The 26758-nt window shown below is 59.9% G+C and overlaps 3 protein-coding genes across 5 annotated transcripts; all 3 read right to left on the minus strand.

Moving 5' to 3' along the window:
* Positions 1 to 480: 480 nt before the first annotated feature.
* On the minus strand, positions 481 to 9842 carry ETNK2 (ethanolamine kinase 2). 2 transcript variants are annotated; one of them, XM_055819775.1, is made up of 8 exons: positions 9604 to 9842; positions 5449 to 5708; positions 4804 to 4941; positions 3470 to 3612; positions 3283 to 3366; positions 2690 to 2859; positions 1919 to 1992; positions 481 to 1748 (listed from the first exon to the last, which is right to left on the minus strand). In XM_055819775.1, exons 1-8 carry the CDS (start codon positions 9811 to 9813, stop codon positions 1676 to 1678), a joined length of 1152 nt encoding a protein of 383 aa, XP_055675750.1. In that variant the 5' UTR covers positions 9814 to 9842; the 3' UTR covers positions 481 to 1675. The 2 variants fall into 2 exon arrangements, with proteins under 2 accessions (XP_055675750.1, XP_027638371.2); XM_027782570.2 differs by lacking the exon at positions 9604 to 9842 and adding an exon at positions 6161 to 8292.
* Positions 9843 to 13492: 3650 nt separating this feature from the next.
* On the minus strand, positions 13493 to 23172 carry REN (renin). Its single transcript, XM_055819956.1, is given in 13 exon segments — positions 13493 to 14164; positions 14590 to 14688; positions 14809 to 14953; positions 15508 to 15630; positions 16024 to 16032; positions 16829 to 17025; positions 17199 to 17317; positions 17609 to 17732; positions 17898 to 18054; positions 18309 to 18423; positions 22297 to 22384; positions 22387 to 22538; positions 23037 to 23172. Coding segments are annotated over 13 exon segments (1626 nt in total). The 3' UTR covers positions 13493 to 14002.
* Positions 22959 to 26417, minus strand: GOLT1A (golgi transport 1A). Of its 2 annotated transcripts, none has more exons than XM_027782607.2 (5): positions 26308 to 26417; positions 25616 to 25707; positions 25329 to 25441; positions 25102 to 25165; positions 22959 to 24916 (listed from the first exon to the last, which is right to left on the minus strand). In XM_027782607.2, the coding sequence occupies exons 1-5, from the start codon at positions 26405 to 26407 to the stop codon at positions 24878 to 24880; spliced, it is 408 nt and encodes a 135-aa protein (XP_027638408.1). In that variant the 5' UTR covers positions 26408 to 26417; the 3' UTR covers positions 22959 to 24877. The 2 variants fall into 2 exon arrangements, with proteins under 2 accessions (XP_027638408.1, XP_005234585.2); XM_005234528.3 differs by having other exon boundaries at positions 25329 to 25507.
* Positions 26418 to 26758: the final 341 nt, after the last annotated feature.

Consider the following 26758-nt stretch of genomic DNA (forward strand, 5'->3'; position numbering starts at 1 on the left):
TTCTCCTGCCCTGTCTGTCCGTGGTGGGTCCCAGGCTGCTCCCCCCTCTTTCCCACCACTCACCTATGGTTTCTCAGGGTCTTGCCCCATGTGGCAGCAGGTTGGGGGTTCAGCCTCCACCCAACGCCCTGCTGCAGCCAAGTGGTCCAGCTTGCTCTTGCCAGAGCCCGCCAGGGCACCCACGATGAAGATGCAGGAGCAGTTCTGCAGAAGGCTATTTTAAACCCCAGGGCATCGCTCCAGGACAAGAAGCCCCAGCAGCTGCTGCGCGTGGGGAAGAGCCAGCGAGCGCTGCATGCAAACACCCTCCCATGCTGCATGGCTGTTGGTCCCCTGCAGCACCTGAAAGGAGCTCAGAAGCATGAGGGGACATCATCAGCCCACCCCACCCGCAGCAGAAGGGCTGGGTGCACTCCCAGGGATGTCACCCCACTCTGGCACAGGTCCTGCACCCATCCCCACAGATCTGCCACCCCCCACTTCCAGCTAGCAGCAGCTTTTATTTTGCACCAAAAGAAACACCAGATGCAACAACAGTTCCAGTTCTTGCTGGGGAAGGTTCCTGTGCCCATATGGAGGGGACGGCCACCTTGTCCCCGCACCACTCACCCAGCAGCCCAGGCAGGGGCAGAGAGGTCTGATTCCACCCCTCGTCTGATGCACAACAACTGTCACGAGCTGGGCAGTGCTCAGCAGGCCAGGATTGCCCTCAGGGACCTGTGATGGGGGAGCAGCTGAGTGCCGACAGGGGATGACGCTGCTCATGGAGCAGGTCAGCTTGGTTCAGCCTCCGTCTGGGGGGTCCCACAGAGGGACACCGCAAAGAGAGGAGCACAGGGATGGTGTCCATGAGGGGCAGGACCAACCCGCCCTGGCCCCGGCGGAGGTGGGGAAGGCAGAGCAGCACAGGATGCTGTGAGGTTTGGGAGACCATGGTCAGGGGGTAAAAGCGGAGTCAGCTGTGGGCTGAACCCATCGCAGGGGGTGCAGGCACCCAGCGCCTGCTGGTCACAAGCCCACGTGGCTCATGGCTGTTGCTGCCCCGTGCTGCTTTGCACCATCCGAGCCGGAGTGCCGCAACACCTACTGCTCATGGAAAAGGGCCCCAAGCTCAGAGACAGCCCCAAGCCCAGGATCAATACTGACCCAAGGAAGGTGCTGGGTTGGGGGTGGCAGCCCAAGTGGGATGGAGCAGGCAGGGCAAGAGGGGACAGCAGGAGCAGCAATGGGCACAGCGTGTGCATTGGGGCAGCAAAAACAACTGGGCAGCTCTGGGGGCTCCTGAGCAGATTGGGGGGGGAACCCGTTTCCACCCCTGGGGACAGCACAGAGGGAGCAAACTGGGTGCCGAGCCAAGCAGCAGCAGTGCCAGCAAAGCACGGACCCGCCGGGCACTGGGGCCAAGCCGGGGCTCGGTGTTAAGGCGATGGTAAGGCTTCCTTGCGTAGGTAGGGGCCTCTCCGAGGCCGTGGTCCTCTCTAGCATCTCATGGTCCAGTCTCAGGTATGTCCAGGGTCTCCTTTAATCGGTGGCTGGGTCAGAGCTCCTCTCCTTCCCCTTCCCACCATCAGGACCTGCCCTCGCCCCCGGCTGGGGTGGGGAAGGGGCAAGGGGGATGCGAGGGCTGTGGACGCAGCAAGGACAAAATAGCTCAGGGTCTCACAGGCTGGAGATGCTATTTAGAGATCTGCAGGGCTGTGACCACCGGCTTCATCTTGAAGTACTCTTTAAACCTTAGCTTTGCATATCTGCCAAGAGAGGAGAGGGGGGCAGACGTAAGATGCTCGTCCCCCCAGTCCTGTGTCCCCTGGCTGCAGAGGATCCTTTCAGCATGGAGGGACCACTGGGATCCTCTTGCTCCAGCCATTTCACACTGAACTGCTACTGGAGCAAATGTCCCCAGCCCCGGCAGACTCACCTTAAGAAGTTAAAGTCTATGGTAGAGTATTTATCCTGGATCAGGCCCCAGCATCCCCAGAGGAAATGGGATGCCTGCAACAGACAAAACAAGGATCAGAAACGGGCTGGAGCATCCCTGCCTGCAGGACGAGTCACTTGTGCCTCTCCTGGCCGGGTCCCAGGAGTCCTGCGGCTGTGACGACAGGACATGGAGTGGCAGCCAGCTGGGGCTGGCCCACATGTGTATTTTTATACCCTCTGGATTCTGATCCCAGCCCGGGTGAGGGATGCCAGCAGGAAGGATACTGAACAGCCACACAGCATGCTCAGGGTACCAGCCTCTGCATTCGCAGCCGAGATGTCCCTCCTGGCAGCTCCAGCCAGGAAACCAGCTGATATTTTGCCCTTAAGTTTCCAGAAAATTGGCTCCACCTGCCCATGGCATTTACCAAAGAGGATTTCCTCATGCTCAGCTGTGCCTGGCTTCTCTGAAGGGAAGCCCAAGGCCACAGCGATCAGAGACACGCTGTCCCTTGGCATGTGTCGGTGGGATGGCAGGCAGCCAGCGCTATCTTTGACTGTGCCTAGGGGCTCAGTGCCTCTGCAACTGAGCTCTTTGGGGTGGCCTCCTGCCCCAGGTGCCCCAGGTGCCCCCAGGCTGGCACCTGCACCCCCATCCTCACCAGCTGAACTGCAGCATGAAACCCCAGCTCACCCAAGAGCAAAGAAAACCCCCATCCCACAGGCAGCCCTCGAGAGGGGCTGGCTCCTGCCCACCTCCACCACTCACCAAAGAAAACTTGTTCACTTGCACGTAGAGAGCCTCCAGCTCTTCCTCAGACACCCCCGTGCCTCCTCGGTCCCCCTGGGTGAGCTGCTTGTAGGCCTGCAGGTAGGAGCGCAGCCACTGCAGCTGGGTCTCCTTGCTGGGGTAGAGGCGGTAATCCACCTCCTTCACGCCTGCGAGGGGAGCGGGGGTCAGCCATGCCCAGGGGGCCAGAGGGTTTCTCCAGGGCAAAGCAATGTGACTGTGGGGGCTCTCATGCACGACCAGGTGAGCAAAAACCCCTGCAGCTCCAGGGTTGCACAAGTTGGGGATCAACCCGCTGGTCTGAGGCACCCATCCAGTCCTTGCATGCTTAAGAGCAGGGCTCATGCAGGCATTGCATCCCAGCAGCATCCCAGCAGCATCCCAGCAGCAGCAGAGACCCTCCCTTGCACATCACTCTAACCCCGGGCAGCCCAAGGAGAAGCTGCCCAATTTCTCACTATAGGACTGGGGATGCAACTGCCTCCTTCATCCCCAGGGATGGGGAGACCCTGGGGAAACTGCTGCAGCTGTGGGGGGCCACCTTCAGTGCCATGGAGAGGAGCCCGACTCACCTGCAAACTCATTAAAGTGGTTTCCAATGTCGAAAGCCTGGTAGTTGTAGCCAGTGTACTCGTAGTCTATGAAGCGAACGTGCTCTGTGGAGGCAACGGCAGGGGCTGGAGATGGAGCTGCCTGCCCCCGGGGAGGTGGGCGAGGGACAGACCCCTCCACTGGGTGTGCAAAGCTGCTGCCACACACCTTGTGTCCCGTCGTAGATGATGTTCTTGCAGAGCAGGTCGTTGTGGCAAAGCACGACGGGGGACCCCAGCTGGGAGAGAATTTCCTTCATCCAGGCCAGCTCATGTTCAAGCATCTCCAGGCTGGGCACGTCCTGCTGGAGGCTGGGGAAGGGGATGGGGTGGAATCACTTCTGCTCATGGGGAACCTCCCTCGGGGGCAGAGGGGTGGCGTTGCCCCCTGCTTCCCTCTGTGCATTTTATAAATGAACTCATCAGTGATGCAAAGCGGGGCTAATGGGGCCGTTTTTGGTGGGGAGGCCAGGTTTGGCTCAGACATCCTCTGACATGCTGCGTGGTACCCAGGGAGCCTGGACGATGCCATGGTGCAGCCTCAGCCCTTCCCTTCTCCCCACTAACACCCGCATCCAGCCCCTAAAATCACCCAACCAGCCACCGAGCCCCCAGTGCTCACTCCCAAAGCGCCCAGCTAAACCCCAGGCAACGGGAATTTTTTTGGACTCTGCCAGGGCATGCACCCTTCTCAGTAACCTCAGAAGTTTCAGTTCCAAGAAGAGAGCCAGTTAATCATTACCTACTGGGCTGCACCAAAGGTGCAGGCTTGGGTAAAGTCTGAGAAAAGCCCTGCGTCCCGCCACTGCTGCTCAGGGAACAGGTTAATTATTTGCTTGCCTTCAGGTTCTTTCACCTCCACCACCTCTTGGGGCTGCCCGCATCCTTCCCAGACACCCTGGCACAAACCCCAGGCTCCCAGAGGTGGGATGAACTGGTTTGAAGTGGGAACTGGCTGTTTCAATCTATACTGGGTTTCTAGCATCCCCTCCAATGTCAGCTCAACCTTGCTGCTCAGATCCCCTCCGTATGAAGGTCTTGAGCTTCAACTTCTTCTAGGAAGGGTTTAAAATGCAGGCTAGGTTTGCAGGGAGGAGGAGGCAAATTATTACAGCAGGTGGGAGTCTCTGGCTCGGGCCGGATCCTGCCTGGGTGCTGTACAGACACAAGCCAGAGCTGTCTCTGCTCTAGCACAGCAAAAGTCACCCCCACACTGGCAGGGGGAAGGGGACCGGGAGGTGCACGGAGATGCCTCCATCCCACCTGCTCTTGATGGCTTGGCCACGAGTTTGCTCACAGAGGGATCGTGATCCAGAAGCAGCTACGTGGCCAGATCCAGCCCCAACAGCATCCCCAGCCCTGCTCACCGATCCCAGAGTCCCACAGAGGCTTTACCTGGGAACCGGGGCTCTTCCCCCGGTCCTGTATGGGGAAGACTTAGAGATGGGTGGGCAGCGGATGCCCATGCCAGAGCCTGGCTCTTTGGGATCCCTCTGCCTTTACCTGGGGTTGGATACCTTTGGGCTGAGATCCGTCTTCACGAGGGTGAGGTATTTGTGCAGCTTCTGCCAGAGGATGGGCTTGGGGAGGCTCCCGTTGGCATGGATGGCATGTACCCGGGCCATCTCCTGGGCCACCAGCCTGGAAGGGAGCACAGATATGGGGGTGAGAGGTGGCCGTGTAGCAGAGCTCTCGAGAGGAGCGCTCCTCAAAGCCAGCCTTGAGACGTCTTGACTGGGGGGACCCCAAAAGTCATGTTTAAAAAACGCAGGGTCAGCACAGCTGGACCCCCCTCCACCTCAGCTGCAAGCCTCTGAAGCGCTTCAAGACCCTGTCTGCGTCAAAAGCAGCATTCGCCTTTCCAGGCAAGTTCAGACAAAAGCCGTGGTTCCCGTGAAATCTCTCTCCACCAAAAAAGGATGCTTTAAAAAACCCCATGGTGATAAACCCAGCTGCAGTTTGGCCCATGTATCACCCAGCACCACCCAGATTTGTGCACATCAGCGATGCTCGAGCACCCATCTGGAGCACAGGCAATGAGGGGGACAGCCAGGAACATGGGGCAACCCCCTCATGCCTGGAGAAGCACCGTGCCGCCCCCCCCCCCGCCACAACCCACACCCCCGAGGATGTGGGAGTCCTGCCCACCTGAAGATGTGAGGGTCCCGCACGTGGTCGGGTCCCAGCGCGATGCCCGGCAGGAACTGGTAGCAGAGCCCATTCTGGAAGGCGCAGTAGAGGTCGGGGGCGCAGCCATGGGCACGCAGCACCTGGAAGTTCCTCAGCTCTGTCTCCCGGTCCACGAACAGCTCCGTCTTCCTGCCGTAGACACGGACCAGCACCGCGTCTGCCATGCCCTCGTCCGTGTAGCAGGCCACCAGCTTGTTGGTGATGCCATCGGTGAAGAGCTGGAGGGGGAGAAGGGCAGCAGAGCCGATGCCTGTACATCCCTGCCACGCCAGCCGGGAGTGGGGGAAAACCCCCTTCCCCACAGCAGACCCCCGGGACACAGCAAGGTGGCAAAGGCGGCAACGGGCAAAAGGAAGCACAAAGCAGCAGTGCCCACAGCAGCCAGAAAAGCTCCCCTGGCAGGTGACACGAGTTTGCAAGGCCTTGAGGCTCAGGTGCAAACTGGGGCTCTGCATGGGGCCACAGGCATGAGGCTTCAGCTGCACCAGGTTGGTGGTTTGGGTGGAAATCCTGCCATTTCCCACTTGGGAGTTCAGGAATAGCTCAGGCCAGATGTGCTGCCAGCACGTTTGGCACCTGAGCGGCCCTGGGAATCACTCCCAAGTAATCAGCATAAATCTTTTGGCACAAAATGAAAAAAAAAAAAACCAAACCAAAACACCAAACCCACCAGCAAACAACGTGGAGCAAACACCACCACCCCATCTCCTCCTTCTGACCCTCCCCACAGGGCTGGGTCGCTGATAGGCAGGGATGTCTCTGCTGGGGACGTCTCATGTCATTGCTCTGACGGCTCCTCACAGATGGAAAGAGAGTTTTGTTCTCCCGTCACCCCGGCTTGGCCGCCTGCCCACGCACATGCAGGGGCTGCTGCCACCGCTGCCGCCTGCGTCAGGCTCCTCTTCCCATCCCGCAGCAATTTCAGTTGCCTCCAGCCATTGCCCCAGGGGAAACCACTGCCCCATCGCCCCCCCTGCACCGGCAGGATGCTCAGCCCCATGTGGTACCTGCCTGGTGCCGAGGCCGAGCATGCCGGGGTGCCGCTGCTCCCCCGAAAGTGTTTTCTTCATCCCCTTTGGGTTCAGGGAGCTGGAGCAAGTGTGATGCTGGTGGAGCAGGAGGGAGGCGAGGGCACGTGCTATGGCAGCAGCGGTGCTTGGGGGTGGGACAGATAATTTTAGACATCCCACTCAGCAACTCACACTCCTATATAGGGTGCCTATATATAGGGCTCCCCATGCAGCCTCCCGAGGGAAACTCAAAGCACTGGAATGAGACACCCAAAGTTAGACGGTGCTAACAGCCCTCGTTACACAGCTGGCTGGTGTTGGATTTGGGGTGAGCACGGCAAGCGGCGAGCCAGCCATCACGTCGCTGGTGGGCTGCTGCCCCTCAGCTGCAGCTGGGGCGGACTGAACCTTCTCAAGGAGCTGAGCTGCTTTTCCCAGGGCAGATAATCTGTGTTTCCACCACTGTGCCACGTTTGGCTCTCTCCTCTCCTTGTCCTGCCAGGCCCCAGAGGCCAGAAATTCAGCAAGCTGAAGGTGACGTGGCCCATCCATGTAGAAGACAGTGCACCCTGGGGCCAGTGCGCTCCATCAGCCATGCACACATCAGCCGCAGGTGACCAGCTCCACATCGAGATGCTCAGACTGCCTCACCTGCGAAGTCCTTGCGCTGCTTTGTTTTCCTGCCCAACAAGCCCGATCAGCCCTTTTCAGTGGGTTTAACGGGATTACTGAGCCTTATCCCCCCTGAATTCCAGGCTGCTAACTTTGGAGGCTCACACGTGGTTCGTCAGCAACCTGCAGACATGCACACTGGTTTGGAGGCGGCAGCAGCTCCTCCAGCTCCCGAGGAGTGAGCATGGCTGCTTGGGAGATGCCCGGTGCTATTCCTTGTGGATCTAAAGCACAGCCAGCTATCAGCAGGGCTGTAGCGCTGCTACCAGCCTAGATCCTTCCCTACTGCAGCTGTATGACAGCAGGGAGTGGGGAAAAGCGAGCGTTGACTCCACACCAGGAGCCCTGCAGCAATGAAATGTGAGACCCAAGCCCTGTGCAAAGGTGCCGAAGCAAAGCAGCTCCATCGGACACCCTGGAAGACCCCTCGGCATTCCCAAAGCATTGCACATTGGCCGCCTCCGCGTACAGGCACCCCCAGCACTGCTCCCCATCCCGAGAGGTGGCCAACAGCCCCGGGCCAGACTGCAGCAGGGCACCTTGTTGCCAAAGTGGGGCTAAAAAAAAATCCAGCCCCACCGGGGTCCTAGCAGGGGTTTGGCTCCATATTGCTGCTGCTCTTCTTATTGCCAGATGAGGGATGGAGGAGTGAGTGCTTCCCTGACAGCGTGGCTGGCTGACTCACCGATACCGCCCGTGCCTTCTCCGTATGGAGATGCTTCTACCCAGGGACAGAGCTTAAAGGATGAGGAGTGGGAGCCCGGTGAAAGCTGGCACAACCCAGAGCTCAGGGGCTTGAAGACCCCAGTAAGAAGAGGGCAGGCAGGGGAGGCCGAGCACCCAGAGCCTTCTTCCCATCTTCCACACCCTGCCCCAAGCACCAGGAGATTTTCCTGTGTCACCAGCGCAGCCTGGTACAGCCCCTGCAAGCAGCTGTGCACTGACACCGTGCAACGAGGTGGTGTGAGCCGGGCACCGCTCCAGTGCGTGGAGGAAAGTGAACAGGAACGCTAATAGGAACCAGCTGAGCACCAGTGCACCGCTCCGGTCTCCTCCCGAACAGCTCTTGCCATAGCAGTGAAGGGAAACACAACTGGAGATTCCAATCCCCCCCCTAACTGCTGAAGGGGGTTTTTTTCGCCTTTTTTTTTTTTTTTTTTTTTTTTTTAAATTAAAACCACACGCACGCACACACAAGCTGCTGTTGAACACTGACCCCCTCCGATGTGCCTGGAGAAAGCCTGGATACCAAAGAGCTGGGGTCATTCTCAAACAACCATTGCCACTGAGTCTGTGCTCGGTGCTGCTCGGAGCCCGGGAGATTTCCTGCCCCTGAACTATGTGCTCTGAGGAACTCCAGCTCCCAGCTTCCTGCCCATTGCCATCTGCCCTTTCATATGTATTTTCCTGCAGCTTCTTGTATTTAATTACACTTGGCTATTAATACATTTTTAATGACGCTCCAGGCACACTGGAAGCGTGTGCCTTCGGAGGACATGCATACACACGTGTACATGTTTAAGCGCATCCAGCTCCGCTACCTTCCCGTGCCCGGAGCCCGGTGAGGGCACAGGTACCACCAGCCTTGTGTTTCCACCGCAGACCTGACACCCCTGGGTGGAGGTGAGGAGAGGAAAGGGGACCCCCACGTCAGGCAGCTGCCAGCCCCGCTCTTCCAGCCGCTGCAGCAAAGCCCTGCCAAGCTCCGGACGGCAAAGCCCTGTCCCGTGCAAGGAGCCCAGCGCTGAATCCCCGCTCCCGGCTGAACCTGCACGCAGCCCATGCGACCTGGCAAAGGTGCAAACCAACAAGTAACCCAAGCGAGACCTGCTCCCAGGAGCAGCTACTCCTGCAAGCAGGGGCCCGACAGCACCGGGTGCAGGCAGGGGTGCAGCACCTGCAGGAGGGGCTCGGGGTGGGGGGCCCAGCAGTGCAGGCTGCCACCCCAGCAGCCCCCCAGCCTGCACCCACCTCGGCAGCCTCGAGGGACCCTGGGGACACCCTTGCATTCGCAGCCACCGCTCAGTGGCTGCCCGAGGGGTCCCCAAAGCCTGCGGGGGGGTGGTGGGGGGTGGTGTCTGTGTCACACCTTTGCACATCGGTGCCGGTTACGCTCCGAGAGTGGAGGGGAGAACTGGGGGGGGACACACACAGGACGTTGCACCCTCCTTGGCAGGTCCTATAGCCCCCATGGTGGGTCGTACAACCACCCCCACGTGGACCTTACACCCCCCCCAGAGCGAGCGCTATAGGTGCCCCAGGGCGCGCCCTATAGCACCCCGGGGGGAGCCCCACAGCCCCGCGCGGGCGGACCCTAGACCCCCCAACGGGCTCTGCAGCTCCCTCGGACCATCCCTGCGGGGGATGCGCGGGGCTGCGGCGGGGGGAGGGGGGGTCCCCGCAGGCTCCCCCCCATCCCGGCAGGGCGTACCTTGGTCTTCACCCTGGCCGGCTCCCAGCCGGGTCTCAGCTCCCGCATGAGCCGCAGCGCCCCGGGCAGCACGTCGCCCTCGTCCACCGCAATGCCGAGGTGGGGCACGGCGGGGGCCCCCCCGCCGCCCCGCTCCGGCCCCGGGCAGTCGGGGCAGCGGCCGGGCGGCGCGGCCATGCCCAGCTCCGCGCTGCCGGAGCCGCGGCCCATGTGCCGGGGGCTGCCGCGGGGCCGGCGGCCGCGGGGAGGAGCCGCCCGCCGCTGGGAAGCCATGAGTCACCGGCCCGCCCCCCGCCGCCCGCCTCCCCGGCAGCCCGCCCGCATTGTGAGGTCAGCGGGACCCGCACCCGCACCGGCACCGGGATCCGCACCCGGACCCGCACCGGCACCCGGACCCGCACCCTCACCAGGATTCGCACCCGCACCGGGATCGGCATCTGCACCGGGACGCACACCGGGATCCGCACCTGCACCGGCACCGGGATCCGCATCCGCACCGGGACACGCACCCTCACCGGGATCCACACCCGGATCCGCATCCGTACCGGGACCCGCACCAGCACCAGCACCAGGATCCTCATCCACACCCGGATCCGCATCCGTACCGGGATCCGCACCAGCACCAGGATCCGCATCCACACCCGGATCCGCATCCATACCGGGACCCGCATCCGCACCCGGACCCGCATCCGTACCGGGACCCGCATCCGTACCCGAGATCCGCACCCGCACCGGGACCGCATCCACACCGGGATCCGCATCAGCACCAGGACCCATCCTGGGACCAGGACCCACACCTGCACTGGGACCCACACCAGGACCGAAACCAGCCCCACACTGGGACCTGCACCAGCACCTACACTGGCTCCACACCGGGACCCATAACGGCACCCACACCCACACCAACCCTGCACTGGGACCTGCATCAGCCCTGCACCAGCCCCTACACCATCTCTGCACCAGCACCCACACAGGCACCTGCACTGGGACCCACACTGGCACCCACACCAGCCCTACACTGGGACTGACACCAGACTTGCACTGGCACTGACACCAGCCTCACACTGGGACCTGCACCTGCACCCACACTGGCTCCACACCGGGACCCATAACGGCACCCGCACCCACGGCAACCCTGGCACCAGCCCCTGTACCAGCACCGGCACCTGCACTGGGACCCACACTGACACCCACACCAGCCCCACACTGGGACTAACACTGGCCTTGCACTGGCACCGACACCAGCCCTGCACTGGGACCTGCACTGGCACCCACACCAGCCCCACACCAGGACCCACGCTGGGACCTGCACAGGATCCCCCAACCTGCTGCACCTGCTGCCAGTACCCGCCACCCAGAGCCCCCCAGCCATCCAGGGGGGCTCTGCATAGCCCCCCCCCCCATCCCTTTGGGATCTGGGTTAAAAAGGACGGGGATGCCACACATGAGCTGCACCCCAGGATGTGCTGGCAGCATCCTGGGCTCCAGGAGGGATGCTCCCCCCCTCTGGCCTCACCAGCCCTATTACCGCATCACCCACCCAGCGCTGACCCCCATATGGGATTTATAGGTGGGCTGGGGAGAGGTTTGGATGTTAAAGATAAAGCACGACTCGCCCGTCGGCACAGCCCCCCGCAGCCCGCTGACACCGCTCCGACCTGGCTTAATTATCAAAGGAAATAACAACTGCACATGACTCGGAGCGGAGAACGCCCCCTCCAAAGTTTACAGCCGGCTGCGGCCGAAACCAGCTAAATGGACCATGGAGACTTGGGGAAAATCATTTAGGGAAGGGGACAAAAAAAATTATTAAATAATATCCAGCCAGTTCCCCGCGTTTCTAAATATAGTCAGTTTTAATAGGATGGTCATAATTACTCCCGCCGCTTTGCTGGGCTGAGCGTGGCCTAATTGCTTGCCCGTAACGATCACAAGTGTTAATACGGGGTGGTTGCACGCTGGCCGTGCCTCGCAGCCAGACGGCGCAGCAGCCACGAGGAAATTGCCGGGGCGCAGGCGATTAGAGGTGTTAATAAACTGGCTTAAGGGGCCCAGGAGCAGCACTGCAAGCAGCCCAGGCATTTTTCCCTCCCAATGTGCTGAAGGGGAACAGAACTGGAAAAACATCCTATTTTAGGCCAGCCTGACCGTGTAGGCAGAAGCCAGCGTGGGGGCTTAGGTCACCCGGTGCTTTTGCAAGCTGACATGGAGCCTTCTCCAGACCAGAGAGAAGTGTGGGCTCTATCTCCACACCAAATGGTGGTGTAGAATAGGACAGAGGAGGCTTCGTTATTTCTGAGCGGAGGGTTTCCCTGCAGGGGGAAGGAAGGGGAGAAGCTTGCCAGCATCCCTGTATGGCCAGAAGGTCGTGGAGAGGCTGGGCTGTAGCTCCAGTGCTGAGCTGTGCAGATCCCCCCTCGCCAAGGGGTCTCCGGGCAGCTCTGCCCTCCCTGCCCGCGCTGCCCCTGCTTCCCAGCCCCTCGGGTTTCCTGTGCTGATGAGCAGCTGCCTGGAGCGCCCGGGTGTGCTCAGGAAACGCTGGATGAAAGCAAGATACACTGACCGCTGGGGCCCCTTCCCGCCACCCCCCGGGCCCCCCAGAGCCGTTGCCGCTGCTCCCCTTGCCCCCGTGTTGGAGGTGATGGATCAGAAGGCGATGGAAAGAAACAAGTAACCTCGTTGGGTGCCTTGAATTTCCTGTCCCTGGAGACCCGGGGTTGTGCACCCCAACGTTGAGGTTTTTTGTGGTTGCGGAGACCCCCCTGGGAGGGACAAACACCCCTTTAGCCACATCCTCTGCGCTGTAAGGCCACGCTGCCACTCCGTGGGGCAGGGCAAGGACAAGGTGCCGTGCTGGGAGGGGGAGGGCTGGCCAGCAGAGTGGGGGCTGCTGCCTACCTGGCTGGAAAGGTCACCCAGCAGCCACTGTTTCGGTGCTGGCAGGAGCATCCCTCTCCCAACCATCCCTGCAGCCTGAGAGGCAGCTCGTGTCAGCTTGCGCTTCCAGGCAGCACTGGGAATTCATCCGAAGTCATCACTGGTTGCAGAAATGAGGATGAGAAGCTTCTGCGAGCGATGACGCTCAGATGGTGGCTTGCTCCAGGCTCTGCTCCAGAAGCCCAAGTGTGCTCTGCTTTACAGGCACGTTTCCCAGGGCTCGGCCGTGGACCACAAGCAGTCACAGCACCTGAGCTAGTGGAGCTAGGGATGAGGGTGCGTGGCAAACTGCTTGGCATCGCGGAGCGCCTGGATTTACTGCTGTAACTTGAAGTACCACAGCTCTCCTGCAGAACTGGAAATGTCAGCCTCCGGCTGGGAGCACTGGTCTGCCTCTCCTGCTGGGCCAGCTGGCACGGGGCTCACAGCTCCGGCATGCTCCTGCTGAGCATCTCTGCACATGGCCAGGACAGAGACAAGCCTCTAGTTGTTAGCTGGAGCCAGCGTGGCAATGAAAACAGATCCAGGCACTGGGGCAGCAAGAGCTGCCTTCCTGGTGGGACAAAGTCAGCCAGCCTTAATCAGACCCGCAGGCACCTTCCCCTCCCCGAAGAGCAGCAGAGCAGACATTCACCCTCTCCCTGTCCCCACAGGTGCCACCAGTGGTCCTGACCCCCCCCATGGGAAGGCAGGTCGAGGCATGGGGAGCTCACACAGCAGCTCATCTCCTGCAGAAAGAGCTTGTTTGCTGTTTGAAAAGACCCTGATTTGCCTGCATGTAGATGCTGTGGCACTAGCTGGGAGGGTGTTTCGCTCTTATGAAACAGGGAAGGGTATAAATGCAGTGGTGGATCCTAGAAGAGGGACACTCGTCATCCAGTTCTCTTAATAAAAGTGTCTGATCTCTCCCCTCTGCAAGAACAAGCATTTAGACAGGGTCCCGTTGCTCTAAGACTGTTTAATATTAAAATCATGAAGAGGGGTAGAGTTAACACCAGCTACAACTATCTTCAAACACAGCCAGATTATTTTTCTCCCATTTAAAGAATAGCACGAAGCGTAACAGATCATCCCTCCTCCGTCTGTCTGCAACCTGCGAGCACCTCCACGCCAGCAGCAGCTCGCTGCATGCCAGTTGTACTAGTGCACATCACCCTGAAAGTCGCTGGAGGTGCAGCTCCCTCCGGACATAGGATCCCGCTTTGATTTCCAAACTGAACACGCTCTTCCAGAAGGCGCGTTGAAGGCTCAGTTCTCCCCAGCAGCAGAGACTCTCGGGAAGCAGAGCGGGGGTTTTGGAGTGGGAGAAGGTGAGGTTTTGCAGTTGCTTCGGTAAAGAGAGGAGGTGGCTGAGCTGTAAGGAAATTCGGCTTTCGTTTGCACTTCAAACCATTTCTTCTTGGTGGTATCTTTGCCTCCAGGCTGGCTCCCTCATCCCTCTCCCCAGCTCCCCCCTCAGCCATCAGCGGGCTGTGGCAAAGCCGATGCGGTTGTTGCGCCGGTCGAATTTGGTGTAATAGTGCCCGATGAAGCTGGCGCCCAGGATCCAGAGGGGACCAGCCGGGGGTGGGATGTCCAGCCCTGAGAAAGCCACCACGCAGATATCCTCCCCGTACTGGGATTGCTGCAAAGAGGAGGAGAGCCACACAGTGAGGGAGATGCCAGGAGGCAGATCCCTACTGCAGCCTGCCTGAGGAAGGGCTGGGATCCCCAGCTCAGCACCCTCCGCTTGGCCTCGACGTTCCTTCCTCCAGGAAGGAGGATCCCTCCCTTTCTCTGCTCTTTGCTGCTCACCCCAAATCTCCCCCAAACCACCCAAGGAAGCAGCGACAGCTTGGTCTGGCTCATCCAGACACCTCTGCCAAACAGAAGGGTGTGGGGAAAACCAAGAAGCATCATTCTGGGGCTCATCTCAGCTGCTTTAGGGGAGCCAGGAGGGCGCAGGGTGCTGCAGGAGACCTGCACCCCGAGATGCACTGCTCTCCCCATCAGATGCACCCAGCCTGGGGGGAGCTGCCCTCCCGCCCCGCATGGAGGGATGCAGCTTACCCGAAGGATGTAGGCTGAGCCACTGAGCATGTAGGCCTTCCCGCCCAGGTGGAAGGAGATGTTGGGCAGCTGAGGGACTTGGTTACAGTCCACCACATACTGCAGGAGGAGGAAACAGCGCTGAGTTCATTTGCTGGGACGGGGGTGGGCTGGGGTACAGACAGCTGAGGCGGCAGGTGGTGGGCACGTGGAGCAGGGCAGAGGGGGGGCTTTACTCACCTCTCCTTCGGCCATTTCTGCTGCCCCGATGGCTTTCATCAGCACGGAGATGGGGCCGGCTGGGCCGGTGATGTAGGATGCTCCTGTGTCGATGGCCACTGAACAGCCTTCCTTGCAGAACAGGATTTCAGCCCCTACGGACACCCTGGAGCCGGAGGGGAGGGGGGTGACCCTGAGTGTCCCATGGTGACCACAGCTTGGCTCCCAGGGCCATGGGTGCCACATCTTTGTGCAGGGATCACTGGCTGGGCAGAGCATGTGCTGCTCCCAGTGCCTCCGGACTCTCCAGGAGCACCGGGAATCCTCCCTTCAAGCTTCTCAAATGTAAAGGCTAAGCTTTGTCATGTGTGGGTTTGTTTTGTTTTGGTTTTTTTTTAAATGAAACAAAGCGGAATTGTTTCAGTGCCTCACACTCCTTCTGCAGGACTAAAGGGGGTTAAACTCTTCCACTGCAGCTTCCAAGCTGAATCAGCCCACGGTGCCACCCCCTCCGCATTCCCCAGCTCCCTCCTGGCTGAGCCTGGAGATGCAATTCTGGAGGAACCTGCTCCCCTCCAGAGGGGAAAGCATTCACCAGCAACACCGAGTGAAATCCCCATGGACCACCTTCCCCACCACCCGGCAAGCTTTTCCCAGGCCCACCCTCACCCACCCAGGGGTCTTTGCAGGATGTGGCCCGGTGCTGCTCCCTGCCCTCACCCCTTCATGCTGATCTGCCAGTAGCCGCTCTTGCTGACGTTCAGGTAGTGGAAGTCCCCGGTGTAGTAGGCTGGGTCGCTGCCCCCGAAGATTATTTCCCCCCCAGGTTTGAGAGGCATGTTCCTAGGGTGCAAAACACAGCGGAGTGATTCCCCCTCGGCTCCTGTCCCTGAAAAAACCAGTGAGAAGGGACCAGCCCCAGCCGTGAGGCTCTGCTGACCCGGTTAGCAGCGGAGGAGAGCGAGTTGGAGCAGAAGAAACCCCGAGTTAGTTCAGAGGGGTGCAAGAGCCCGCAGGAGAGGGGGTGCCACATGCAGAGGCATCTGAGCAGGTGGGTGCTGGCTCCTGTGTGGGGCAGGCATGTGGGCAGAGCCCGGCACAGGGCTGCTGCGGTGCGTGAGCTCCCATGGACCAGTGCCTGGCAGTGGGAGCAGGGGCTGCTGACCCGCCCTGGGGTGCACGGGTGGCTGTTAGTGGGTGCTGTCCTGAGAGCGCTCGTGCTTTGTGTCTTCTTACTTCGAAGCTCTGCAAAGAAAGAGATGCTCCGTAAGCCTGGGGGCCGAGAGCAGCTGTATCCCTGGGGTGCCAAGGGCACCCAAGCGGCACCCAGATGAGGCTGCAGTTGCAGCCAGCGTCGTTAGGTTTTGTTCGTTATTGATGTATCCACCCTCAGCTGAGGTGAAGAGGTACCATGCCTGCTTGAAGCATGAGTTTGTGGGTCTGTTTGTCACTGCACTTGCCAGTGGGGCCACTGGGGACTGCTGGGGCTGGGGGGCAGCATTCCTGCTCTGCCAGGATGGGGCCCATCTACCCACTGTTCCTGCGGGTATTGGTGCTGCAGGGAGGACAGATGCTGGGGCACAACAGTTTGGGGTAGGAAATGAAAAGTTTGGCTGTTTGTGCAGGTTTTTCAATAGATTTTTGGTGATTTTTTGATTTATTATTATTTTGCCTGTAGGTGAAGCGCTAAATCCACTCCCGGCTGCGATTGCTCCAGCCCCACTAGCAGAGCTGGTGACTTTGTGCAATCCGACAGTGACAAACGAGCAGGGAGCAGCCGTTCCCGGCCTCGGCACTCCCTGCCCAGCAGCTCCAGATAAGCATCCACCTGGCTCTGCCTCTTGTGCCGCCTCATTTCACCCCAGCTCCTCCAGGCATCCTCAACGTGCTCCTGCCCCCCACCCCCACCAGGTCCCGCAGCCTCAGCCATGGCTCTTTCCCAATCCCGAGGTGCAAACCCAGCACTGCCGTGGCTGCAATGCCCATGCCTTGCCCCGCAAACACCTCCCCAGCCCTGGCACCTGCTCCCCATAAGACCCACCGGCTGTAGTAGACAGAGAAGACGTCCTCCTTGAGGATCTGCTGGGAGAGGATCCGGTCGAAGACAGGGGTGATGCCGTCGATGGCCTGGCTGGGGTAGCCCATCCCCAGCACCCCATCAAACCTGGCAAAGATGAAGGGGAAGGCAGGCAGCGCTGTCGCCTCGGCAAAGACCTGGATGATGGGGATGTCTGACACCTGGGGAAGGGCACAAGCATCCATGCAGGGAGCTGGGGGGCTAAATCCCCCAAAGAGCCCCCCCCCACTCTTGGGGTAACCAGGGGTGCTCATATGGGTGAGCAGAGCCACACGCGGACATCTCCTTGCTGAGCCAGCAGCTCCAGGTCTGCAAATTCAGGACACGCACGTACCATGACGATGTCCTGGCTGAGGAAGCCTTTGACGCTCCCCGTCCCGTAGCGGATGGCGAAGCCCGTGCCGTTGGCTACGTACGTCCGAGACTTGGAGGAGTCGTAGCGGCTGTGGGAAACTGGGGAGAAGGAGAAGGTGCATCAAAGAACGCGAGTGAGGCAGCAGGAGCAGGACCGGCTGAGGGTCTCTACTCCCCCAGCCTCCGTGGGGTGATGAACCCACCTTGCCCCAGTGCCAGGGGACCTGACAGTGGCAGACCACCCCCCCCTCATGCAAAGACAGCCATGCCAGCCCGCTCTGAGCAGCCCTTGAGACGGAGGGACTCGTCTACGGTCACTGAGCTGAAGCTGGAGCTGAGGTTGGGGGGCGTCAGCCCCAACCCCGTGGCGGGCCATGCCCCCGTACTCACCGCAGGCACTGTAAAGGGGGGAGCACTTGTAGGATGGCACCCACAGGTTGGCCGAGCCCGTGTCAAAGACCACCTTGAAGGTCTGCGCGGGGGTACCGATGCTGATCTCGCCAAAATACTGGGTCTGGAAGAAGGACGGCATGGGGAGCATCCCGGGGGGCACAGCTCAGGCAGGGCAGGGGGGTCCCACAGACGTGGCAGCGAACGCACCGTGGGGTGCAGCGGGTGGGACTCGGGGGGTGCGGGGCTGTGTTGGGGTGACAAGCCCCCCACGCAGGGAGACACTCACATCCAGGTAGTTAGTGAGGAGGGTGGGGGCTGTCCCGTTTCGGGGGGCGACCACCCCGCTGCGCCTGCTCTGCCTCAGCTCGGGGAAGACGTCGGACACCTTCATGCCCATCTCCTGCAGCGTCTGGCGGATGGAGGGCATCCCCCGCAGCGCGATCCTGCCGGGGGGCGAGGGCAGGGCTGGGGGGCCAGGGAGCACCCGCAGAAGACACACACCCCCCTCCCCCATCCCCCGCCCAGCATTCCTGCCCTGGGAAATCCAGCCAGGTGGCTCTAGATGGCAGCAGCTCCCCACGCCGTGGGGCTGCCAGCCCCACACCGGCCCCGGGGATGGGGGGATGCATCACAGCCCACTCAGGGCGGGGACCCCACGGGGGGTGGCTGCTGCAGGAGGCATCTACCCACAGCGGGCAGCCACCCCCGGGCTGAGCCCAGCCCCACGCTTGGCTCGTTTGCTTTACAAATGAAACGCTCATCTTGGCCTCCTTGGTTATTTGGAGACCAGGATGCTGCTGAGCCATGCGGTGCTCAAGGGGAGAGAGGGAGAGGAGCAAGGAAGAGCAGGTGTGCTAGTGCAGGGAAGACAAGGAGGAGGAAAGGGATCTCCCAGCATGGCTGCAGCAGGAGGAGAGCCCTTCAGCCCTCAGCACCAGCCCAAGCACCCAGGAACAAGGGGAGACGGTGAGACCCAGCACACCACGGGCCACCCGCAACACGCACGCCTGCTACCTCTGCAAAGCCTGGGCTGGCGAGGGGAAGAAGCTGGCACCCCAGGTCATGGTCAAGACCACCAGATACTGCTGCACCCTCCTGCTGTGTCCTGCCGGCATCGCGTTCTCCCAGGGCAGCCGCCTCCTTTGCCAGCTGCTTAGTTGCATCCCAAAGGGGAGGATGCTTTTATAGCCTGTGTTTCTGCATCCTTGTGGGTTTCTCCTCCCCACTGGCCGGGGGAGGGCTGAGGATCCCATGGGCAGCACCAAGGGCAGGTGGCTGGATGCTGGCTGTGACAGTCCCTGCCGGAGGGTGGCATGGCTGAAAGAGCCCCGTGCCCAGCAGCAGGTGGGCATGGCTGACAGGCACGGCTGGCAAGGGGAGCTGTGAATAGCTGGGAGCCGTGAGCCCACGCTCCTTGCGGTTAATAGCATTGCTACGTGTCAGCGCCTGGCTATCGCTAACTGTGTGCAGGCCACGGGCCAAATGCCTGGTGGTGTCAATCAGGAGAGCTGGTGGGTGATGCTGATGCAGGTGGTGGTGGCTCAGGTCTAGATGGCAGTCTGGCCAAGGAGATGTCCCCAGGCTCCATGCTGCAGAGGAACCAGATTTGCCCTTCCCCAAAGGCCTGGGATTGGGAACAGCAAAGGGCGCTCAGCCACAACCCCCTCGGCCACGCAGACGCCAACTGCAAACCCACCAGACCCCACTGCCCTTGTGGGGGCTGCTCTGAGCGCAGCAAGGGGGAAACAACCCCCCAGCTCTGCTAAGGCAGTGAGGGAGCAAAGCCTTAACGCAGAGCCTGGAGCAGAGAACAGCTAAACTCATTGCAGTTGTTGCATACTATACTGGATCAAGGTACAAGTTTCCCCAGCCTGGCCAGGCACACCACGGTAGGGAAGAACACTCCATTCCTTACCTTGCACAGGACAAGAGGAGCTCAGCGTGGCTCTGGGTACCCGAGCCGCTGTGCCCAGCCCTGCCCTGTGTTTTGGAAGGGAGATGCTGTTCAAAACCCTCAGCGTGGGGACTCCTTGCTACAAGGTGCATCGCTGGCCCCCAGCTCACACACGGCTGTGCTTCCTCAAGCAGTGCCCAGCCCAGGGTGGTGGGTGCTGGATCAGGCCCTGTGGCTCCCAGCCCAGAGCCTGACCTCAGGGAACCTTGGTGGGAAATGGTTGCAAAAGCAATAAAAATGTTCTTGGAAGAAACCTGACAACACACTTGCCCCCGCCTCAAAACCCCCAGCTACGTAATCACGCCAGCATGCTCCCGTTGCAGACGGGATTTGTTTAGGGCACTGCTGTCACCCTTACCCAGGGGCCACGAAGGGGGACACCCCACAGGCTGCAGACAGCTTTGCCCCCAGACCCAGGGCTTTAGTGCCTCCTTCCCCTGTGGGAATTTAGCCGCAGTCCTTGGGGCCAGGGGAAGGCTGACCTCTGCGGGCACCCAGGCTGTGCCCCACAGGTCGCAGCCCCGCTCCCCCGCGCCCTGACGTCTTTTCCCACGCTGGGCTCCAGCGCTGCGTCACTCGGGGGAGCCTCGTGCCCCGGCGCAGGTTGCAGCGAGGTGCAGAGGTCAGGAGCCACAGTGATGCGAGAGAGAGCCTGGCGAGGAGCCACCAGACGTAAATCCCCATCCCGGGGCATCGCATGGGCTCTGCCTGCTTTGCCAAGCACTGTTCCCCAAAGGAGAGCCCGGGGCTGTAGTGCGAGTCCAAAAGAAAGAGGGGGAAAGTGGTCTCAGGATGCAGGACCATGGGACTCCAGTGCTTCCAGCTGCCCTTCAACCCAGGGCCAAGGGGAGGCACATCTGCAGGAGCTCTGAGGAGCATCAGATGCTCTGGGCATGGCTTTCGCCTAGGAGGGACAGATGGACCCCACTCCCATGGGGCAGCTGGAGCGGGATGCAGCTGGGAAGGGCAGAGGACGGGGAGTCCCAGGGGAAAGGCAGCACCAGCCTGTTCCGGTCCTGGAGGATGACAGCACATCCCACATCCTCGAGGATGACAACCCCATGCCAAGGGAATGGCACCACAAACCCCTTGGAAGGGAAACCAAGGCATAAACAGACAAAACCAACTTACCCAAGCCCCTCAGAGAACTGAGGGCTGTTGCCTTGCAGTGGCCAGTGCTAGCCCTGAGGCTGACCTGCTCGCTGGCAGCACCAGGGCTCCAGGATGCCCCTCAGCACCTTCCCCCACCTTGCCCACCTTGCCCACCTGCACCACCTTGCCCACCTGCAAGGCATTTTCCAGTTACCTCCGTCAGCAGCGAGCAGGGATGAGCAGCTGGTGCACAGGAGCAGCAACGTAAAGACCTGACACAGGGCTTTAAATCACCTGCAAGGGGTGGTTTTGTGCACAGGGTCATAGGAACCAGGTGATGGGGAAGGAGCCCTACCGAGGACCAGGCTCCGGGAAGGATGGCCACAGGGACATCAGCCAGCCCTGGGACCACACTGATTTCATCTCCAGCCCTCCAGGAGACCCAGCCTTGCAGGGAAGATGCTCAAGGCTCCCCACGCAGCCTCAAAGCATCAGGCAGCTCTAACCAAAGCATCACTTAACCTGAATTTGCGATGACTGAAGGTAACATGGGTGCAATCTCCCCGCTCAGTTCCTGCACTGCTGTGGGAAACCTGCTGCAGTTTGCTGCAGAGGGCTGGGGTTTCCTACAATTACACATCCCATAAAGAGCTGCTCATCTGGAAATAGCAGGGGAACGCTCTTAAGTTATTTCCTTGCCTGCTTTCAAGGAGTTGAACAATTAAGCTAAGAGGGGAAAAATCAAGGAAAATGCTTTCCAGAAAGAAACAAATGCTTTCCTGAAAGATAAATGCATTCCTCTAGCGTTAGGCTGAACAAGTGCTTTTCTTAAAATAAAATTTGAAATATTAAGTACTTCCCTCTCTAAATGGAATCTTAGCCAGTTTCACTGAAGAGCCTTATTTCTTGAGGGAACTTTTAAAGCAGTACGAGAAGGTAAGCACATTTCTGTCCTTCCCACGCATTTTACACACTTTTCTCATCCTTGACTTTGTTGCTAGTAAAAACACATGAGGCTTGTGAGGATCCTTGTTTTGGATGACTGAAGAGGTCGAGCGTAAAAGCAACTTTTGGGAAGGACTTGGAGGAGGCTCTGGATGGCACCAGCACTGGGGGAATTCAGCCATTGACGTCAGCAGAGCCAGGGCTTCACCCAAAGTGTTTGCTTGAAACCAAAACTGCTCTGGCAGGGCACATTGAAATAGCAATTTACTGAACAAAAGGGAAAATATTCCCCTGCAATAAGCTTCAGCAATGCAAGCTGGGGAGAGGAGCTCTGGCTTGCTGCTGCCTGCTCCATCCCAGAGGCAGCTCACAGCCTTTCCCTAGCTCATTTTGGAGCCTGATGGGAAGCATCATTCACAGCCACCCAGGGATGGTGCTCCATCCTGACTTGATTTTCCCAGCAGGGTGAAGTGACAGCACCTTACAGCACCCAGAGTGCACACCCTGCTCATCCATGCTTGCTGCCAGAGAGATGGGGCGTTAAAGCATGGGAATCACCTTATCTTGCACAGAACATCTCTGGTACCATTCCTCTTTCTTCTGGTGAAGTCCCAAAGACAAAACATGGCCAGGAAAAGTTGCTGTGCAGCCCAGGTATGAGGTTCAGCTAGGGTAAAGCAAAGACAGGAATCACAGATAGGCATCAGAGAGGCTGCAGCCCTCACTCCCACGATGTCCAAGCTCATCCTCCCTCTCCCATCCCTCCTCCACAAGTAGCTGCCCAGCTCTGCTCCAGACCCCTCTGCTTTATCATCAAAGCTGGCCCTGATACCAGCAGGGCTGGACCCCCATCTACCTTCCTCCTGCCCACAGCCAAGCTGATGCCGGGAAGCTGCTGGCTCTTCTTACCCCTTCCCCAGAGCCTTCTGCTGCAATCTGCACCCAAAGTAAAGGCACCCCCTCAAAACCAGCAGCAAGGGAGCCTCTTCCCCTGAGCCAGACCCCCTCAGGGATCCAAAAGCAACCATCCCCAACTTGGGGAAGGGGCTGCCCTGATTTATCCCTGCTGGGGAGCTCATCGTCTGTAACCCAGGGCTCAGCCTGGCTGCTGGGCTGGGGTTTGGGTGCTCAGATGAGTTACTGCACATCACCTGAGCAGCCAGAGCAGTTCCCAGCTCTGCTTTCACCTGGTGCAAACCCACCGCAAACCTGGGCACCGGTGCGGTGCCTGCTAAGCGCCAACAGGCACAGCCACCAGCTCAATCAGGCTGCGCTTCCATCAAGAGGGAACAGGTTTAACTCAAACTCATTAATTAATTCTTGCAAGTTAAGAAGAGTATCTGCACAGGGACCAGCTTTGATGTGATTGCCTTGGTTTAATTAAACTTTTTGCTTGCACCCGGCTTCCCAAGTGCTCATAGAAACCTGGCTCACATCCATTCAGCTCGTGTCTCTGATCGCACAGACCCGCTGAGTTATCCAACCAGTTCTCTGGCAGTGCCGGCTGTGCTCCTAGGGAGAGGAGTTTCTGCAGCCCGAAAAAAATAGCTTCTTTAGAATCATCTGACATTAAGCTAGGAGAGCTTTGTGCTGTCCTCAGATTCCTGCCGGCCATGAAGGTCTCCCTGCAAGCAGCCAGCCTCTCACACCGGGAGATGCTCGTCCCCCAGAGCATCCAGCAGCACAGGTCCTGCCTCGAGCAGTGTTTAAAAGCACCTGATGTACCTGGGCCTGAACGGTTCTTGAGGTCAAATCAGCTGCAGAGAGGACACAGAGGGGACATGGTAGGTGATGCCATGTGATGGGACCCCAGCAGCCACCCAGAACAGCCCCTTTCTGTCCCTGCAGGAACAGGCTGGAAAGCAGCAGCTTCCCATTGCCCTCCCAGGAGGTGTGCTGGGGCTGCAAGGATGCACAGCAGATGAAAAGGTGCTTTGAATGCCAGTGGATAGGGCTGGACCCCCCCTGCGGTGTAAGCCATGGGATCTCCAGAGTGGTGCAGACATCCAGGTGATGGGTAGCAGCCAGCTCCCCCAGCACCCACGCTGGCATTGGGGTGGGCATCAGGTGCTGGAGATGTTGCCCTGGCTCAAACCCCGGCAGAGCTGTCCCAGTGTCCACCACCGCCGCTGTGGCTCCCACCAGCTCCGGCCAGCCAGGCAGCAGCCATCGGGTCCAGCTCTGCTCCGTCCCGACCTCATCCCACAGGAAACGGGTCTATGGGAAATGCAAGTCCTGGCCCATAGTGCTCAGAGATGTCAGCACTGTAACTCCGTGGATTTGCTCCAGGTCCCCCCTCCCACCCCAGCATCTCTCAATTAATTAATAACCCCAGATGTCATTTGCTTTTTCATGGTCGCTGAATTTGAACAGGATAATTTACTCTCCTCTGATCAGGTCATGAAATGTTAATGTGGTCTAATGGGTGTTTTCCTAACCTTCTCTGCCCTCTCCCGTGGCTCCCTGGGCTCTGCCCTCCGCAGCCCACATCCCTGCGGGACACATGGGAAGGCAATGCCACTGCCCCTGCCTGTAAGCCAGGGCCAACCGAGCCAGCTGGAGCTCATGGCAAGGGCAGCCGGGAGCCACGGCCACCAGAAGGTCCCCATGCCACCTCCAGTCATGGCCATGGGAAGGTCCCTGGGCCACCTCCAGTCATGGCCATGGGAAGGTCCCTGGGCCACCTCCAGCCGTGGCAATGGGAAGGTCCTTGTGCCACCTCCAGTCATGGCCATGGGAAGGTCCTTGTGCCACCTCCAGCTGCGGCGATGGGAAGGTCCTTGTGCCACCTCCAGTCATGGCCATGGGAAGGTCCTTGTGCCACCTCCAGCTGTGGCGATGGGAAGGTCCTTGTGCCACCTCCAGCTGTGGCCATGGGAAGGTCCCTGGGCCACCTCCAGCCGTGGCCATGATGCTCTTGGTGACATTAGGAGATGCCAGAGCTGGAGCAAGCCTTGAGCCACAGGAAAGGAGCACAGTCTGAGCTCAGTCTCAGACACAATTTTAATTAAATCTTTCCACAGGGGAAGACAGAAAGAATAAAATAATGCTAATACGTCCAGAAGCCTGCCTGGCACAGTGCTTGGTCCCCGGAGCCTTGCTCAGGAGCTCCTGTGGGAGCCCCACAGGGCGGTGAGGCACCGTCCCCAGAGCAGGGGTGGCTCCGACCAGCACTGAGGGTCCCAGGGCTGAGAGGCAGCAGCCCACCGTGGGAGAGCTGGACCCAGTGCTCGCTTGTGCCATCCCATCTCCAGCGATCCAGCCTATCTCACAGGTCACACCACGGAGCCGCTGTCTCCCACCTTCTGCAGGAGCTGCAAGAGGGACAAATCCTGATCAGCATGAAAATCCTTCACTGCATCCCTGGGGGGTGCGGGGAGGCTGCGATGGCTTTCCCTGTCTGGTCCCAACCATGGCAATTGGGATGGATATCACCCAAGGATTGCAAACCCTAAGGGTCACACCAGCCCCTGCGAACTGTGCCCAGCACCCTGCTTACCTTGCTCAGCACAGGGATGTTTACCAGCGAGCCCAAAAACCCAAAAGCCACTGGGAAAAAACTCCTGTGTCAAAACAAAAGTTTCTGTTAATATCCGTGCCAGAATTTTGCTATTGGGAGCAACGGGGGCTCTGCCCAGGGCTGCAGGACACAAAGATCCCCAGCCCCAGCTCCTCAGGCCGGGATACCCATGCAGTGCCGGGATGGCCGGGTGCTGTGGGATGGACCTGAAGAGGGTGATGAAGCCATAAGCCTCCAGCAGCATGCCCAGGAGAGGCCACCGCAGCAGGACGATGAGGACCCCCCCGAGGAAGAAGCTGGTGCCCTTCAGCTTTGGCCGCTGGAAGAAGAAGGTGAAGGTCCTCCTGAAGCCGATGATGAAGACCAAGCCAGAGAGGAAGAGGATCTGGGAGGATGCAGGGGAGCAGGTCAGAGGAGCCCTGCCCAGGTGGACCCTTTGCTCCATCCTGGGCGTCAGTGCCTGCTGCGGGAGTCACAGCCCCACTGTACTCACGTTCCCAAAGGCCAGGAGCACTGAGTCGAAGTACAAGAGCATCCCAAAAAGGACAAAGAAGAGGCCGAAGCCAACCAGTCCCACACCGATCCCTGTGGAGAACGGGAGAGCTGAGACGGAGGCTTGGGCACATGGCTCAGGTCCCACCTCGAGCTGGAGTTGTGCTCCTCAGCAACTTTCTGGCTCATTCCCTCCCAGAAATGTGCTTTGGATTTCTCTCCAAAGCTTAGAAACAGCCTTTCAATCTGCCCAAGCCTTGGGGAGTCTGTCAGTACCCTAGAAACCCATCTGGGCTTCTGGATACGGGATAAACCATAAAGAAAAAAATAAATGGGAAGACCATTTCCAACATTTTTCTGAATAGTGGCACGAAGGGTGTTGGTGCAGGGAGCCGGTGGGTGAGGCTGGAGATGTTCTCCCCTGCTTGCTGTTCCTGCTGCAGACCTGGGCAGATGGGGGGCTCTGCAGGACCCCAGTGCTGGTCCCCACACCCAGCCCTGCCTGCCCCCCGTGTCCTGGCAGGGCTCCCACCGTGTCCCGCCCCTGCCCCAGCGTGGGGCTTGCCATCACCCCAGCCCCCCCAGCCCGCAGCTTCCTGGCTCAGTGCTGCGGAGCACCCCCACAGTGTGCCCTGGTCCCACAGGGAGGGGCATCGCTGCCGGGACACGGCCACCCCCTGCCCACCCACTTACGCTGGAAGTCGGTCAGAGACACCATGTTGCTGGCAGCGGGGCTGGGCGAGGGTGCCTTCCCGGCAGTGACCCTTGGAAAGGCCTTTAGTCCCCACGTCATCGTGCAAATCATTAACATCCCGGCAGTGCCTGCCCTGCAGTGGCAGCACCTCTTTTGGGGGGGACACAGTGGCTGGGCATCGCTGCAGGGTGACACATAAGGGCTGGTGGCCACTGGTCCCTGCCCTCCCTGCAGTTGTCCCTGGGAAGGGATGGGCAGTGCTTGGAGCGGATCCCAAAAGGGGGGTGCACACAGCTGTGGTGTCCCGTGGGGTGTCTGAGTGGTACCCGGGGCACCGTGACCCCCCGGCTGGGGGGGAGCCCCGCACAGGCCTGGGTGCTGCACGCACAGCTCCCTGCAGCATCCTCACCGAGCATCGCACGGGGCAGGAGGGTTGGTCCCAGCTGGCAG

Source organism: Falco peregrinus, chromosome 16 (assembly GCF_023634155.1).
Source record: "Falco peregrinus isolate bFalPer1 chromosome 16, bFalPer1.pri, whole genome shotgun sequence".
In the NCBI taxonomy this organism is placed as follows: Eukaryota; Metazoa; Chordata; class Aves; order Falconiformes; family Falconidae; genus Falco; species Falco peregrinus.